Below are 14,705 nucleotides of genomic sequence, written 5' to 3'. Positions count from 1 at the left end.
CATGTGAGGCCACAAGCACAAGTGGAGGACGAAGTCTGCATATTGGAATGCACCCTCCATCATCTGCCTCTGTTGTCTGCTTACGTGCTCTTATCCCTGCAGTCCACACACGCCCCTGTTATTTCTTACCCCCTCGTTTTTCCTCTTCTCCAAGTATTCTAGCCATTCCCTGTCTGCATGCGTCCCTCTAGTCCTAATGCTCAACACATTGCTGAGGTGTGAGCTCACTCACTGGCCTTCTGGGTGGCTTAACTTTGCTGCTATATGTCACTATCCCTCTGCTTATGGGTGTGTGTGTGTGTGTGTGTGTGTGTGTGTGTGTGTGTGGCTTCGCTGCTATATGTCACTATCCCTCTGCTTATGGGTGTGTGTGTGTGTGTGTGTGTGTGTGTGGCTTTGCTGCTATATGCCACTATCCCTCTGCTTATGGGGGTGGTGGTTGTGTGTGTGTGTGTGTGTGTGTGTGTGTGTGTGTGTGTGTGTGTGTGTGTGTGTGTGTGTGTGTGTGTGTGTGTGTGTGTGTGTGTGTGTGTATGTATGTATGTGTGTGTCTGTCTGTGTGTGGCTTTGCTGCTATATGCCACTAGGCCTATCCTTCTTCTTATGGGGGTGGTTGGGCGGGTGTTTCTCTCTCTCTCCCAATATACACGCACACTAAAACATGTTCTGCCGTATCACACGCACATAAACGTGTGCTGCCAGAGACCTCTTGAACTTACCTGAACTGAGAGTACGTGCCTTTAAAGGTGTACTGTTTAATATTTTAGTCGTTTATTTCCAGGATTAACGCTGCCCATTTACAAATGACACATTTTTCATGAATACTCACCACCACCATCAAATTTTAAGTATTCATTATGACCGGGAAAATTGCATTTTTCATACATGAAAAGGGGGATCTTCTCCATCGTCTGCTATTTACAATTTCCAGAAATAGACATTTTTAGCAGCAAAACTTTGGTCATACTAGTAAATATTAGTTCATTACCTAGTACATATTTATGAAAAGATCTAATTTGGCGGTAGACAGCACATCCTCAATGAACAGAATAGTTGCGATGCTCTGGCCACCATCCCACAAGGTGCATCTTTAAAGAGGAAGATGGGGTGAGAAGCAGCAAGATGATAGAGGAGGGGACAGAAGGGGGGGGGGGGGTTGAACTGAAAGGTGGGTCATATTTGAATAAGATTAAAGTGATACTGTCCCATTTTTGGAAATAAGCTTAATTTACACCTCCCCTTGAGTTAAATAATAGGGTTTTACCGTTCTCCTGTACTTTCAACCGTTCTTGGGGTATGGCAGTGCAAATTTTACTTCCATGCTAGCGGTTAACATTGAGTCCTATGAGACCAGCTCACGGCTAACTGGTCTCATAGGCAGCGGCGTGGATCAGGGGGGTAAAACCCCGACTCATTCTTAGGGCCCAGCCCACCTGGGGGGCCCTATGGAAAATGTTCTTCTTGTTTTGCTTTTTAAACATTATTTTTTACAATAATGTCAATACATGTTGGTAATTTATGTAATTCCAATGTTCTCTGGAAATACATCTGTTAAATTGGATATCCTATCCTATCCAAATAGGCTATAATATATATCAAACACCCCCATAATCAGTACGCATTGGTTTAGTCCGCCCTCTCGCGGACTTTTGATTGCACAATATGCGTAATCAACACTCACACTTCATTATTAAGCATTAAACGCAGCAGCCGGTTAGCAATGAAAGATGTCTAAAACACCACAGGCTTTCACAAAAAGAATAGAAAGGCAAGAGGGACAGGGGAAACCAGATGAAGCAACTGCAGCTGATTTCTTGCAAGAAAGGTGAGCTCAAATGTCAAAATTACAGCCTAAAGTAGGCTGACTGGTTAGGCCTATCTCATTCCCATTCCGTGTGGCCTACTGTGATAGACCGAAGTCAAATAAAAAAATAATCTCATTTTTTGGCTTTAATTGTGATAGGCTATTGAACCCATATTTGTCTTTGATATAGGCTAACAAGTCACAAGACTAACATAGGGTCGGTGAGGTCGATGTTGGTTCAAATATCCAAATGATAGCAAAGGTAATTTGTAAAATGAATCAAGAAAATGTCACAAACGTGAAGATGCCCCCTGTCACAGCAGATACAAATTGTGCGAACTTGAGAGAAGGTGAGCCTATTTTAACTAGCCTAATATCCTAGTGTTGAGGGAAAGCAGTTTCTCAATCGGGTGCATCAAATTTGCAGATCCTCGTAACGATATTAATGGACGTCACGTTCATCAGTTGCCAATGTCAAGGTGGCGGTGCGAGCTGTCAGTCCTGAACCGTCATTCTGCTTTTATTTTGCGGTCTCAACACTCTCAATATGAAAGCTCTGGTTACTTTCCCTGGCCATCTGACAACGTCCGTTGTAGCTGAAGTGTGGTAAATTAATGACGAGATTTTGACTGGGCACCAGTCTGCGTTTTGAATGCTGCTGACGCCATTCTAATCTGCGCAAAGCGCACGACAAAAGATAGGCAGAGTAGCCTACCTCCGTGCTGAGCAGGTAGCCTATCTGCATTGAGTGCTCATGACAATTACCCATTTAAGGTACTCTAATGTGAAATAGTTGCTGGCCAATTTAAATCTGGAACTATATGCAGTAGCCTAATAAATAATGATTTCTAAATGTGACTAGGTTCGGGGTGCCCTGACTTTAAAAGGTTGAGAATAACGACATCAAATCCAAACAGCGATAGGCCTACTTTTGTTCTATCCTATTTTAAGCGACATTCCATAGTAAGCTTCTGCCAGTAAATCACAGCTGATTCTCTATTCCTTGCTCTCCCTAAAAACAACTAACGGACAAATGACGTGTGGGTGCGTGCAGCGGGTCAGTGCAAGTGAATGAATGTGTGCGCAAACGCGTTTGTTTCTGTTCAGGGATGCACATTGAAGAAAGTTCCGTTCTATATCAATGTCTCATGTCTCCTTAGTGCACGAAATATTAGGCTAAATGCATTGTGAAGAGATATTTACCAGTCTCTCTCCTCCCCCTCACACCATAGTGATGAAGTGATTAAAGGTCATCTCTATGAATATGATAGCCCACTTTTCACAACTGGTGATGTGAAAAAATAAGGACATTAGGCCTATGTCTGTTCTGTGATAGGCTATCATATGGTTGAAGATGAGGATGATTCAAGTGAAGGGGAGGAAACCATAGAGGAGTTTTCTGAGGAAGGCAAGGAGGATGACAATATCAGACGGTATGCGCGCGCGGGGGGGTTGTTGAGGGGGAGGGGAGTTTTGTGAGTAGGGGGGCCCATGAAAGAAGTTGTTCATAGGGCCCCAAATTTGGTGCTACGCCCCTGCTCATAGGACTCAATGTTAACTGTTAGCTTGGAGGAAAAATTTGCACTGCCATAACTACCCGTAGGAAAGCTCGCAGATATAGACCCTCTGGTTGTGTACACAACAACCTAATTACGATTGCACCTGAACGCATAAACAATAGCTCTACTACTTTGAATGTTAATGCTGCATTACTTAACGTGCAGTCCTTGACCAACAAAAGCTTCGTAGTAAACCAGCTGGTCTCGGACAAAAACATAAGCTTTATGTTCCTTACCGAAACATGGCTTAAAGACGACGGGGCTGCTACTTTTATTGAGGCTTGCCCTTCCGATTACAAATTCCTTCACGCCCCGAGACCAAAGAAACGAGGCGGAGGCGTAGCCATACTTTTCTCCAACAAATTTAATTGTACTAAGATGAATCTGGGCTCTTTCTCTTCATTTGAATACATGGCAATGAGGGTCCAAGCAAACCTCAAACTGATCATTATTGTTCTGTACCGTCCACCGAAATTCTCTTCGTCATTTCTATCTGATTTCTCCACCTTCATGTCGGACGTACTTACCAACTATGACAAAGCAATAATTGCTGGCGACTTTAATATCCACGTAAATAAATCAGATGACGCAATAGCCAAGTCTTTCTTAGACACATTAAATGGATTCGGTCTCGTCCAGAATGTTACAGAACAGCCTACCCATCGAAAAGGCAACACACTTGACCTTGTTATTTCACATGCACTTGATATCAATAATATATCGGTCACGGACGTCGGCCTCTCCGACCACCACTGTGTGTTTTTTGATTTTGACATTTCAACACAAATTAGCACACCCAACAATGTCATTCACAGACGACGCATTAATGCCTCTGCTGAGCTTAAGATTTCAGACCTCATCAAATCAGGTGACCTACTAAATGGTCACTGCACACCTGATGAAATGGTTGATAGCTTCAACAACAACTTAAGAGGAATTCTAGATAACATAGCTCCAATTAGAACGACGACAAGAACCAGAGCTAGGTATTCACCTTGGATGAATGACTCACTTAGAGCCTTAAAAAGAAAATGCAGAGTAACCGAGCGTCTTTGGAGGAAAACTAAATTAGAAGTCCACAGACAATCCCTTAGGGATGAGATCTCCTCCTACAATAATGCGGTACGCTCAGAGAGAAAAGCATATTTTTCCAAAATCATAACAGACAACCAGCATAATGCGAAAGTTCTTTTTTCCACTATTGACCACCTGCTTAATCCAACACATAGCAATAACAACCTAAATGCAGCATCACATGCCAAGTGCGAGGAATTTGCTAGATTTTTTAATAAAAAGATTGCCGACATTAGAGAAGGCATCCAAGGTGGAAACGCAGCAACCTCTGTCGCCCACTCAGGCGATACACCGAGGGGAGGGTTAAACCCCCCTAGGAGACCTGAGAGCTTCCAAAAGTTTTGTCCAATTACAGAGGACGACCTCTGTAAAATAGTCAGGGAAAGTAAGCAGTCTACCTGCAGCCTTGACGCGATCCCCCACATATCTGCTAAAAAACATACTTGGTTGCTTAGCAGCACCTTTACTGCAAATTGTTAACACCTCTATGCTTACAGGCATTTTTCCAAGCTCATTCAAAACAGCCATGGTAAAGCCACTCCTAAAAAAGACAAATTTAGATCAGAATTCTTTAAACAACTACAGACCTATATCAAACCTCCCCTTTATAAGCAAGGTACTAGAAAAAGTTGTATTTAAACAGCTTAATCAACATCTGGCTGGGAATGATATCTTGGAAAAATTCCAATCAGGCTTTAGAGCCAACCATAGCACCGAAACAGCACTAACCAAAATAATAAGTGATCTTAGGCTCAGCACTGCCGCAAACAAAGTTTCAGCACTTATCCTCCTCGACCTCAGTGCCGCCTTTGACACGATAGACCACAACATACTAATTGACCGCCTTGAATCTTGGGTAGGCTTGTCCGGTCACGTCTTAGAGTGGTTCAAAACATATATTACAGGAAGACAGTTTTTTGTCACCATCGGAGAATACGTCTCCAACAAGTATGATGTGCCTTTTGGAGTTGCTCAGGGTAGTTGCTTGGGCCCTCTCCTCTTCTCTCTCTATATGTTGCCCCTGGGCTCCATCATCAGAGAGCACAATGTTGATTTTCATAGCTATGCCGATGACACTCAACTATATATCTCTGTCGAGCCTAGCCAAACCACTGCCATTCATGCCTTGACTAAATGCATGTCTGCCATTACAGATTGGATGAACAGTAACTTCCTAAAATTAAATGAAGATAAAACTGAAGTGTTGCTCATTGGGCCTAAGAAAAAACGTGCAAAACTCCACTCAAGCCTAGGTGACCTAAGCATACACATTAAAGATAAGGTTACTAGCCTAGGTGTGGTCATAGACTCGGATTTGAGCTTTGAGCCTCACATCAACAAGATAACAAAATCTGCTTTTTTCCATCTTAGAAATGTCAACAAAGTGCGCGGCTTGGCCCCCCGACAAGACGCTGAGAAACTTATTCATGCCTTTGTCACCAGTAGGATTGACTACTGCAATGCTCTCTTCTCTGGTCTCCCAAAAAAAATTAATTGACAAATTGCAACTCATTCAAAACTCTGCGGCAAGAATCCTAACAAGAACCAGAATGAGAGAGCACATCTCTCCTGTCTTGGCAGACCTGCACTGGTTACCTGTCTCATACAGAATCGACTTTAAGATTCTGCTCACAGTATTTAAAGCATTAACTGGACTTGCCCCTAGCTATATCTCAGACATGCTCTCTTTTTATGCCCCTGCTCGAGCTCTCAGGTCCACTGATGCCAAGCTGCTAAGGACCCCCACCCCCCCGCAGAAGAAGATCGGCGACGCCGCGTTTGCCTGCTATGCGCCCAAGAGATGGAACGCCCTCCCCATCGAGATCCGATCAGCCACCTCCGTCGACTCCTTTAAGAAGCAGCTGAAGACCCACCTCTTCATCCTTGCCAACTCCTAGCTGCCAAGGCGTCATAGTGTCCCAGCCGCCGCAGCGCCCTTACTACTCGCAATCCAGCCCTGGCAGGGGGCTCCCCTAGGTGGCCGCTGGTCTCTGCCTGAGGTTTCTTCCTGACTACAGGGGGTCTTTTTTCTCAGACCTCACCGAGCTTTTTTTCCCCCTCACAAACTATGAATCAAGCGAAAGGGAGTTTTTTCCTCACCCCTGATGCCACCAGGGGCCGCACCTGAGCGCCCAATCTCTGTGTGACTATCTATGACTTATGATAGGCCCAACCACTATGGACCTTACACATCTAAGAATCCTGGTCCTAACCTACGTTGACCTTATGACTCTACATTCTCTGTCTATCTCTTCTTCCTCTGCCTTCTTGCTTTTTCTGCCTCTCCTCTATACCTCTCCTTTTAAATCTATCTCTAACAATGTTTTTTCCCATTTGTTAAGCACTTTGAGTTACATGCCTTGTATGACACAGTGCTATACAAATACAATTATTATTATTATTATTATTATTATTATAACTAGAAAACGGTTGAAAGTACAGGAGAACTGTAAAACATTATAATTTAACTCAAGGGGAGGTGTAAAATGAGCTTATTATATTATTAAAATGGGACTGTATCACTTTAAGTATGATCATCTTGCCAGAGAGCACTTCGCCAGGAAAAGCAACAGCAGCTTAACGCAATGACGACCAATGGCTCCTCGCTCTTTTGCTATGCTCTGCCTTCAAGATTCCAAAATTCCAAGATTCAAAAACTTTATTGCCTAATATGTTGCCATAGTAGAAATTTGTCTTTGATTGAAGGCGTGTGAGTGTGAGTGTTTGTGTGTGTGCGACGTGTGTGTGAGCACTTCAGCACCACACACCAAGACAACTCCTGTGGGTCACTGCTGTGCTACAGTACTGTACACTCCAATGCTACATGCCGTGTTTCGCCTCATGCTCCACATGCTCACACCAGAGATTCTTTAAGTATATAGAGATATGCCAATGTAATAGGTTGCTATGGGCACCTAACATAACCAGGTTCCGGTCTGCCTAAAGGGGCGTGTCATAATACTCCTAGCATTGAATAGAACAGTCCTTAGTTCTGCCTAGGTCTGCCTAAAGGGGGTTTTCTCCCCACTCCCCCTTGCAATAATAGTCTCTCTCTCTACTCTCTCTGCTAGTACTGTTGAGAGTGGAACTGTAGCTCAGACAAGCGGAGCTCTTGGAGGAGGGAGAGGGGGAGAGAGAGAGAGAGAGAGAGAGAGAGACCGAAAGAGAATGTGTGTGAGAGAGAGAGAGAGAAACACTGCATTCATGACAGTTACGAGATGGATTTACATGCTCTGCAGCCATTTACGGTGACGATAGACAAGACGCCGAAGCCTTTCAGCGTTGCCCCCACCAACCCCTCGACTGGAAATGTTCAGGCTTTGGGGGGGGGGGGGGGTTGGTGCAAGCGGTGTTGGAACATACATATAGAGAGCCTTTGAGGGCTTTCCACATTCAGAGTTTAGGCGTGAGAATGGGAGGAGAGGGTTTGTATGAGTAGGAGTTTGAGGAGAGGGGTCTGTCAACAACCCACCTGTCTCACCGGCAGTGGTGTAGTCTACGTAGAATGCGGGTATACGGAGTATACCCACTTCTAAATTTCAGGGATTTCAGTATACCCACTTAAAATTGATTGATCCATTGTTTTGAATAGCACAAAAATATACAGTATACCCACTTCAAAAAATGCTCAAATGTACAGTATACCCACCATAAAAAAGTAGACTACACCACTGATGATGGTTTACCCACCATAAAAAAGTAGACTACACTGCTGCTCACGGGCATAGACATGAGGCTGTGAGATGCTGTGTCCGAGAGAGAGAGAGAGAGAGAGAGAGAGAGAGAGAGAGAGAGAGAGAGAGAGAGACAGTGTGTGTGTGTGTGTGTGTGTGTGTGTGTGTGTGTGTGTGTGTGTGTGTGTGTGTGTGTGTGTGTGTGTGTCTGTGTCTGTGTGTCTGTGTTTAAAGGTTTGACTGCAAATAAAATGCTAGGCCTAATGTATTTCTCCTTTCTACAACCTCGGACATTATCGTCTTGTACGGCAGCCTTCCGAGTCAACGTGTGAATGTGTATGTGAAGCAATTTTGAGTCAACTTTGTAGTTTTTATATTCTGTTTGATACAACAAAATGGACAACAAAGTAGTAATGGCATTATCGAGGGAATGTGGTCTGTATTAATCTCCTTTGCTGTGGGTCACTGTACAATGGAGACGAAGGAAATGGATGATTTACCACAATCCTATACAGAACAAACAGACTGAAAAGCAGCTTTTACCAGCAGCCACTACTGCATTAAATTATGCTACAGAAGTATAATTTAATGTTGATGTTCAATTAATGTGTTGGGTATGACTGTGATATGTGGTGTGTGAGGTTTGAAGTAGCCTATGTACTTGGACATGTGGATGTGTGTGGTTGGGATATATAGATATATGTGTTGAGTTTTTTGAGTATTTTTTCTAGTCTTTTATCTTAATTATTTATTACTTCACTAAAAAATGATTGCTTAATTGTGTTGTACTAGTTAATGACAAGTGAAATATATTCTATTTAATTCTATTCAGTTCTACCAGCGCATGCACAGGCCACAGCTCCAATAATATTATATTAATAATATGTCTCACATATCCTCTCTCCCTCTCTCTCTCCCTCTCTCTCTCTCTCTCTCTCTCTCTCTAACACACACACACACACACACACACACACACACACACACACACACACACACACACACACACACACACACACACACACACACACACACACACACACACACACACACACACACACACAATGTTTAATGTATTAAACAAATACTATCTTCAAACCCCTTGTTTTGCTTACAATGGACTGTAGTCTAGTCTTTTATGACTTTATGATGGAGCTCACAGGCAGGTTTGCATTTGATTTCCTCGTCTCCCCCACACAGTTATAGCTTTGCAGGTGGCCAAACGCTGTACCCCAAAGCTGCGAGCCGCGGCCCAACGGTAGGGCACTCCTCTACGATGCGTCCGACCTGGGTTCGATTCCCGGCCCGGGTCCTTTGCCAGCCCTTCCCCATCTCTCTCTCCCCCCACTCGCTTCCTGTCACCAACTTCACTATACTATCACAAATAAAGTCAAAAAGACCAAAAAATATATATTTAAAAAAAAAGTTCTGCCCACGCATGCATATGCCACAGCTCCATCAGTTGTCTCGGATATATTCACATGCTCTCTTTCCCTCTCTCTCTCTCTCTCTCTCTCTCTCTCTCGCTCTCACAAGAATGAGGGACTTCATGGAGCCCACAGGTTTGCATTTGATTTCCTCTCATCTCCCCCACACAGTTACTGCTTTGCAGGTGGCCAAACGCTGTACCCCCCGAAGCTGCCAGCCAACCATGGTCAGCATAGTCGTCACCACTCGCCAGAGACACAACAAAACGTCCGTGTACAAAGCACCTAGCCACATCAATACCAGAGATGCCAGACTCAAACCGTGGATGAAAAACTCAACGTAGAGGAATAGAAATGTTTGATGTCTGCACTGGCAGATGTGTTTGATAAATGAAGCAACTGTAATACAGGATGTGTTGTGCAGTGATCATGTGGTACTTATTTAGTGTCTCAATAACAACACACAACCAGAACAGTGTGTGTGTGTGTGTGTGGGGGGGGGGGAGATAATGGAAAGCTTTTGGCTGTTAAACATCCCCTTTCCCCCCTTTCTCCCTTTCGTAGATTTACATGTATTGCTGAATATATTCCAATGCCATCCACTTCGGAGATTCAGCCTTGGTCACAAGCAGGCATTCGGGTACACTGAGTACATACTAGCGGCTCTAGAACATTATGATGCAAATATGACCTGGCCAAAATAATCGGACACATGTTTTAATCACAGTCGTTAGGCTACATCAAATCATTCCCTCCCTGTTCATGTATGCGTATTCCAAAATGCATGTCTGAGATCATTTGCTCTAGAAAGAAATGAAGGTACATTTTAGCATTACTTTCACTGCACACAGGCAGGAATGACAATCAAAGTATTGTCCGACATGGAACTGTATTTGTCGTTATTATTATTGCACGGCATTGCCCTTGACATCTAGCGCTTGAAACCAGCAATCACTGAAGAGGGGGCTAAGCCATGCTGCAAGCGCAAAAGACACTCTCCGTTATGGTCGGTTTGTCAGAAACCAATCTCAAACCATCGGAAACCTATACATTTCACTAGTTTTTATGTCATCTATTTATATAACCTTTTTATACACTAGTTTGCCTTGCCTTATTGCCTAGACGGAATTTCAATTTTAGAATAATTGTCATTTGAATAGCCTATTCAGATCTCAACGTCATTTTTCATCTTGGTTTAAAAAATCCAAGGGCCTAGGATAACGAAAAACTAAACGTAGGCCTAGAGTTATTTAATATTCAGCTTTTCTTTATTTAATACACAATTTGGCATCAGTCCGTGGGTTCATACATGTAGCAACATGGAAAGCATAAGCGCATTTGTCAAATTTGCAACATCACCAACGTGGTGTCACATTTCCTCGCTTTCACTGCGCGCGCACTGTAACTTTCCGGACATAAAAATAAATAATCAGTAAAAACACATGAAGTAAGTTCAAACAATACTGAGGGGAAATGTAATTTATTACAGACAGCAACGCCGACTTTGTCCTAACAGATCATTAGGAGACTTCCATGTCTAATGAGCAGAGGCCAGACATTGGGCTACAACATTTGATAATTCGTTCCAACACGTGCCACTCGTGGCTACCTGTATAGCCTACTGTAACAGCTGTGTGCTGGCGTCACCAAGGTGTTGTAAAATTTTATTGGCAAGCCCTGTGCCGTTTAGAGAATGAAACCTGCAGTACTCCTGAAAGTTAAGAAGATGTTCCGTGCCAACTGGCTGAATGGCAGCGGGTGGTAAAAACGGATTAAGGTGGACCGGGGCTGACACCGCCGGGGTGCCTCGACTTGTGTCCAGGGACTCAAATGTAAGTGGTTGCGATGGAAGATAACCTTTCTGGCGTGAACCCGCGGTCCTACAGAAGAGATTGGACAACGCCGGCAAGATGCTGTTGAAAGGCGAGATGGTGGGGACACAGGAGGACCCCGTGTGATGGTCCATGCCAGAACTGTACAGCTCCGAGCAGGGTAGCTGAAAGCGCGCCGTACCCATCCCGTACGCGCCGTAGGCAAAGCCTGGCAATCCGGATAGCTCCAGTGGCGTCTCCTTCAGTGTACCGATTCGGAAGTGCTGTCGCTTGAAGCGCTTCCTCCGACGCAAGAAACTCCCGTTCTCGAACATATCTGAAGACATCGGATCCAGAGTCCAGTAATTCCCCTTACCAGGATTGCCTGGCTCGCGTGGCATTTTGACAAAACAGTCGTTTAGGGACAAGTTGTGTCGGATCGAATTTTGCCAGGCTGGAAATTTCTCCCGGTAATAAGAAAACCGTTGGCTAATGAAGTCACAGATTTCACTCAATGTGAGGCGCTTTTTGGGACTCTGGAGGATTGCCATCGTTATTAAGGCGATGTAAGAGTATGGGGGCTTCACCATCGAAGGGTTCCGGATTGCATTCGAATTATTCTTTTGCGAGGGTTCGTCTTCTTCCCCAGCATCCATTTCTTGGATTGGAGACGACGGCGCATCCTTTGGTTCCGTTATGTCCATAACAATATCGAGCACAGAAGTGTCCTGAGTTTGGTTCTGAGAGGTGTCCTTGTTATTACAGTCTCCAACCACGTCGATATCCAGCTCCTCCATTGATTGTCCGTCCAGTATCATAATCTATTTGCCAATCTGTTGCCACCTGCGCCAACGGACGGGATGCGTGTGATCTGGCGCACGACAACGCTCTTTTGAACGTGGTCGTTCCTTCACAAAAAGTCCCGCGTCAAGTGAAAAGTTCCCCACCACCCAAGACGTGTGGGATGATCAAAGACCCAGAAGCATTCGGGCACCCTCAAGATATGGAAACGAGTTACAATAGCTTGTTTGTGAGATTGCAGCTGTGTTCTCTGCGTTTTTCATGCGATGGGGGATGACTTCCTCATCTTGGATAAAAACAACATCCTTATTTTTTTCCCCTCCTGTAACCCTACCCGCATTGAGATCAGGAGACGGTGATGTCACGATCCACGTTGTTCATGGGAGCAGACGAAAGTCAGTCACCAGTGCCAACTGATTGAAACAAATATTGGTTAAGTATCTGAAAAGTCAGAGTAACACATACTATCTGCGAAACCAGCAAAATCCCCCGGGAGTATGTTGGAGTATGGCTATTAGGCTATGTTGGGCAAGCTATGTTAGTGGCAATGTTTCTGTTAAAAGGTAATTGTTGTGTAACAGACAGAAGCACGCGCGTAAACATGCGTTAAATGTAAGATATTCAGCAAAAAAAATAATAATTTTAATACTTGGGTTAAAAATTGCCATTTATTCCGATCGACTGATGTAGTCTCGTGACTTTCAAGAAACAATTTAATCTGATGATGAAGTGGGCAGATAGACTCAATTGGTTTCTCAATTTCCGAGGAGTTTTTATTTCACTATTCCAAACCAATAGATTTATTTGCCAACAGTAAATAAAAAAACAATTTAGGTTTGATCTATTGAACGAGCAAATGTGATTCTAATTTGGGGGATTATTTATGCGAGGTTTTGGATTATCAGATTTCTTGTCTACCTACCCTGACGAAGGAAAATGTGGGTGGCCTCCGATTTGCGAAACATAGGATGTAAGGTAGGCTAGTGCCCAAATCACAAGAGCGAGAAAAATATTTAAAATGTCAGATGATGTAATAATTTCCCATTAAATGAAATCACAAAAGGACTTTTCGAAGGCTTTGCCAAGTTGCTGAGTAATTATTAATATTAATTATAATTAATTATTATTATTATAAAAAATATGTGGTGTGTATCTTGAAGTCGTCAGTAGCCTATACCCAATATAACCATCATCCATCTTTCATATTTCAAAGTCGATGTGTTCACGTCTTTCCTGATGAATGCAAAAAATAAGGTTATAGAGATATTGTAAATTTCTGATAATTACATATTATATATTTCAAAACAAATAGGCCTTCATTGCAGTCTTTAACCCATTAGGCCTACTAGACAAATTATTCCATACCATTCAAAGCAGCACTGGATTTCAGTTCATGGTTGGTTTAGACTGGTAAAACCACATTGTGGCTGAGAAATATATAGTTCACACACAGTGGTAGGCCACTTACCACATGGCTGACAAAATAAATGCTTAGTTAGGCAACTGGTTATGTAATCAAGGCTGTTCAGTTTTATTTGAAATATAATTTAATTTACCATTCTACAAATGGGTGTATAAGCACAGAGGATTTACATCTTCCTCTGATTTAATAAAAAAGAAAACACTTGGTATTCACCAAAACAAAATATATAACTTAATATATAACTTAATATAGCATTAGAGGTAGTTCAAACATCTATTGTACTTCAGACTGTATTTATCAAAACCCTTTCTGGTTCCTCAGTCTTTTGATATAGCCACACGAGGCTCTTCAGGTGTGTGATGTGATATTGTAAACAACAACATTACCGGAAAATATTAGCATTGCCCAGTCCAAGTTCAAAATTGAGCCAGATGTGCATTTGTTGGGCATCAAACTCCAGTTGTGTGTGTGTGTGTGTGTGTGTGTGTGTGTGTGTGTGTGTGTGTGTGTGTGTGTGTGTGTGTGTGTGTGTGTGTGTGTGTGTGTGTGCTGTAGTGGGTTATTATGTTGTACCAGCCAAAGAGGCAGTAAGAGAGGAGTAGGATACCCTACCATTCACCCCGTTTATGTTGGGCACTGGACCGCAACACATCCCCGCACTTGAAGCAGTTGACCTTGGACTTGGTGTCTTTCCTGGGGATGTGCCAACAGCCGGTGCACCTCACCCGGTACTTCTTGTACCTACAGTATGAAAGACATCCAGACAATAAATACATAGAAGAATCATCCACACAATAAATACATAGAAGAATCAGGCCGGCCGCACATTGGCTCCGACAGCACTGCGGAGCACTTTGCTACCGACATAATTTGGAACCCCAAACCAAATTTCACACGAACATAGCATTGATAGTCAATGGGCAGCTCCGACAAAATAGAACTTGTCTGTAACTGCTATCCGACATCGGCGGATGTCCGCGGACAACAGCGCCAGTGTGCGGGGTTCTATTGAAAACAATGAAATCGAACTTTTGACCAGCAGTGCTCAGCACTTTGTCGGAGCCGGTATGCGGAAGCCCTCAGAATGAATTTTGAACAAACGCTCCCTTGAATTCATCATAAGCCTACCAACAAC

General features: G+C 43.4%; 2 protein-coding genes across 2 annotated transcripts in view; both read right to left on the bottom strand.

Moving 5' to 3' along the window:
- The window catches only part of zglp1 (zinc finger GATA like protein 1), a 61,117-nt gene that overhangs the window by 38,055 nt on the left and 8,357 nt on the right, over positions 1–14,705 (bottom strand). Inside the window, exon 6 of the mRNA XM_063189792.1 lies at positions 14,183–14,311. Coding sequence (XP_063045862.1) covers positions 14,183–14,311 — 129 coding nt within the window. The remainder of the gene's footprint in view (positions 1–14,182; positions 14,312–14,705) is intronic.
- On the bottom strand, positions 10,802–12,466 carry LOC134438753 (forkhead box protein D1-like). The gene has a single exon (XM_063188782.1). It carries the CDS (start codon positions 12,162–12,164, stop codon positions 11,154–11,156), a length of 1,011 nt encoding a protein of 336 aa, XP_063044852.1. The 5' UTR covers positions 12,165–12,466; the 3' UTR covers positions 10,802–11,153.

The sequence above is a fragment of the Engraulis encrasicolus genome, chromosome 1 (assembly GCF_034702125.1).
Source record: "Engraulis encrasicolus isolate BLACKSEA-1 chromosome 1, IST_EnEncr_1.0, whole genome shotgun sequence".
NCBI classification, from domain to species: Eukaryota; Metazoa; Chordata; class Actinopteri; order Clupeiformes; family Engraulidae; genus Engraulis; species Engraulis encrasicolus.
The sequence above is the reverse complement of the archived record's forward strand: the minus strand, read 5'-3'. Positions and strand labels throughout refer to the sequence as shown.

Bases quoted from the DNA above. Each gene is read 5' to 3' on its own strand.
- LOC134438753 (XM_063188782.1), bottom strand. From the start codon at position 12,164: ATGATACTGGACGGACAATCAATGGAGGAGCTGGATATCGACGTGGTT.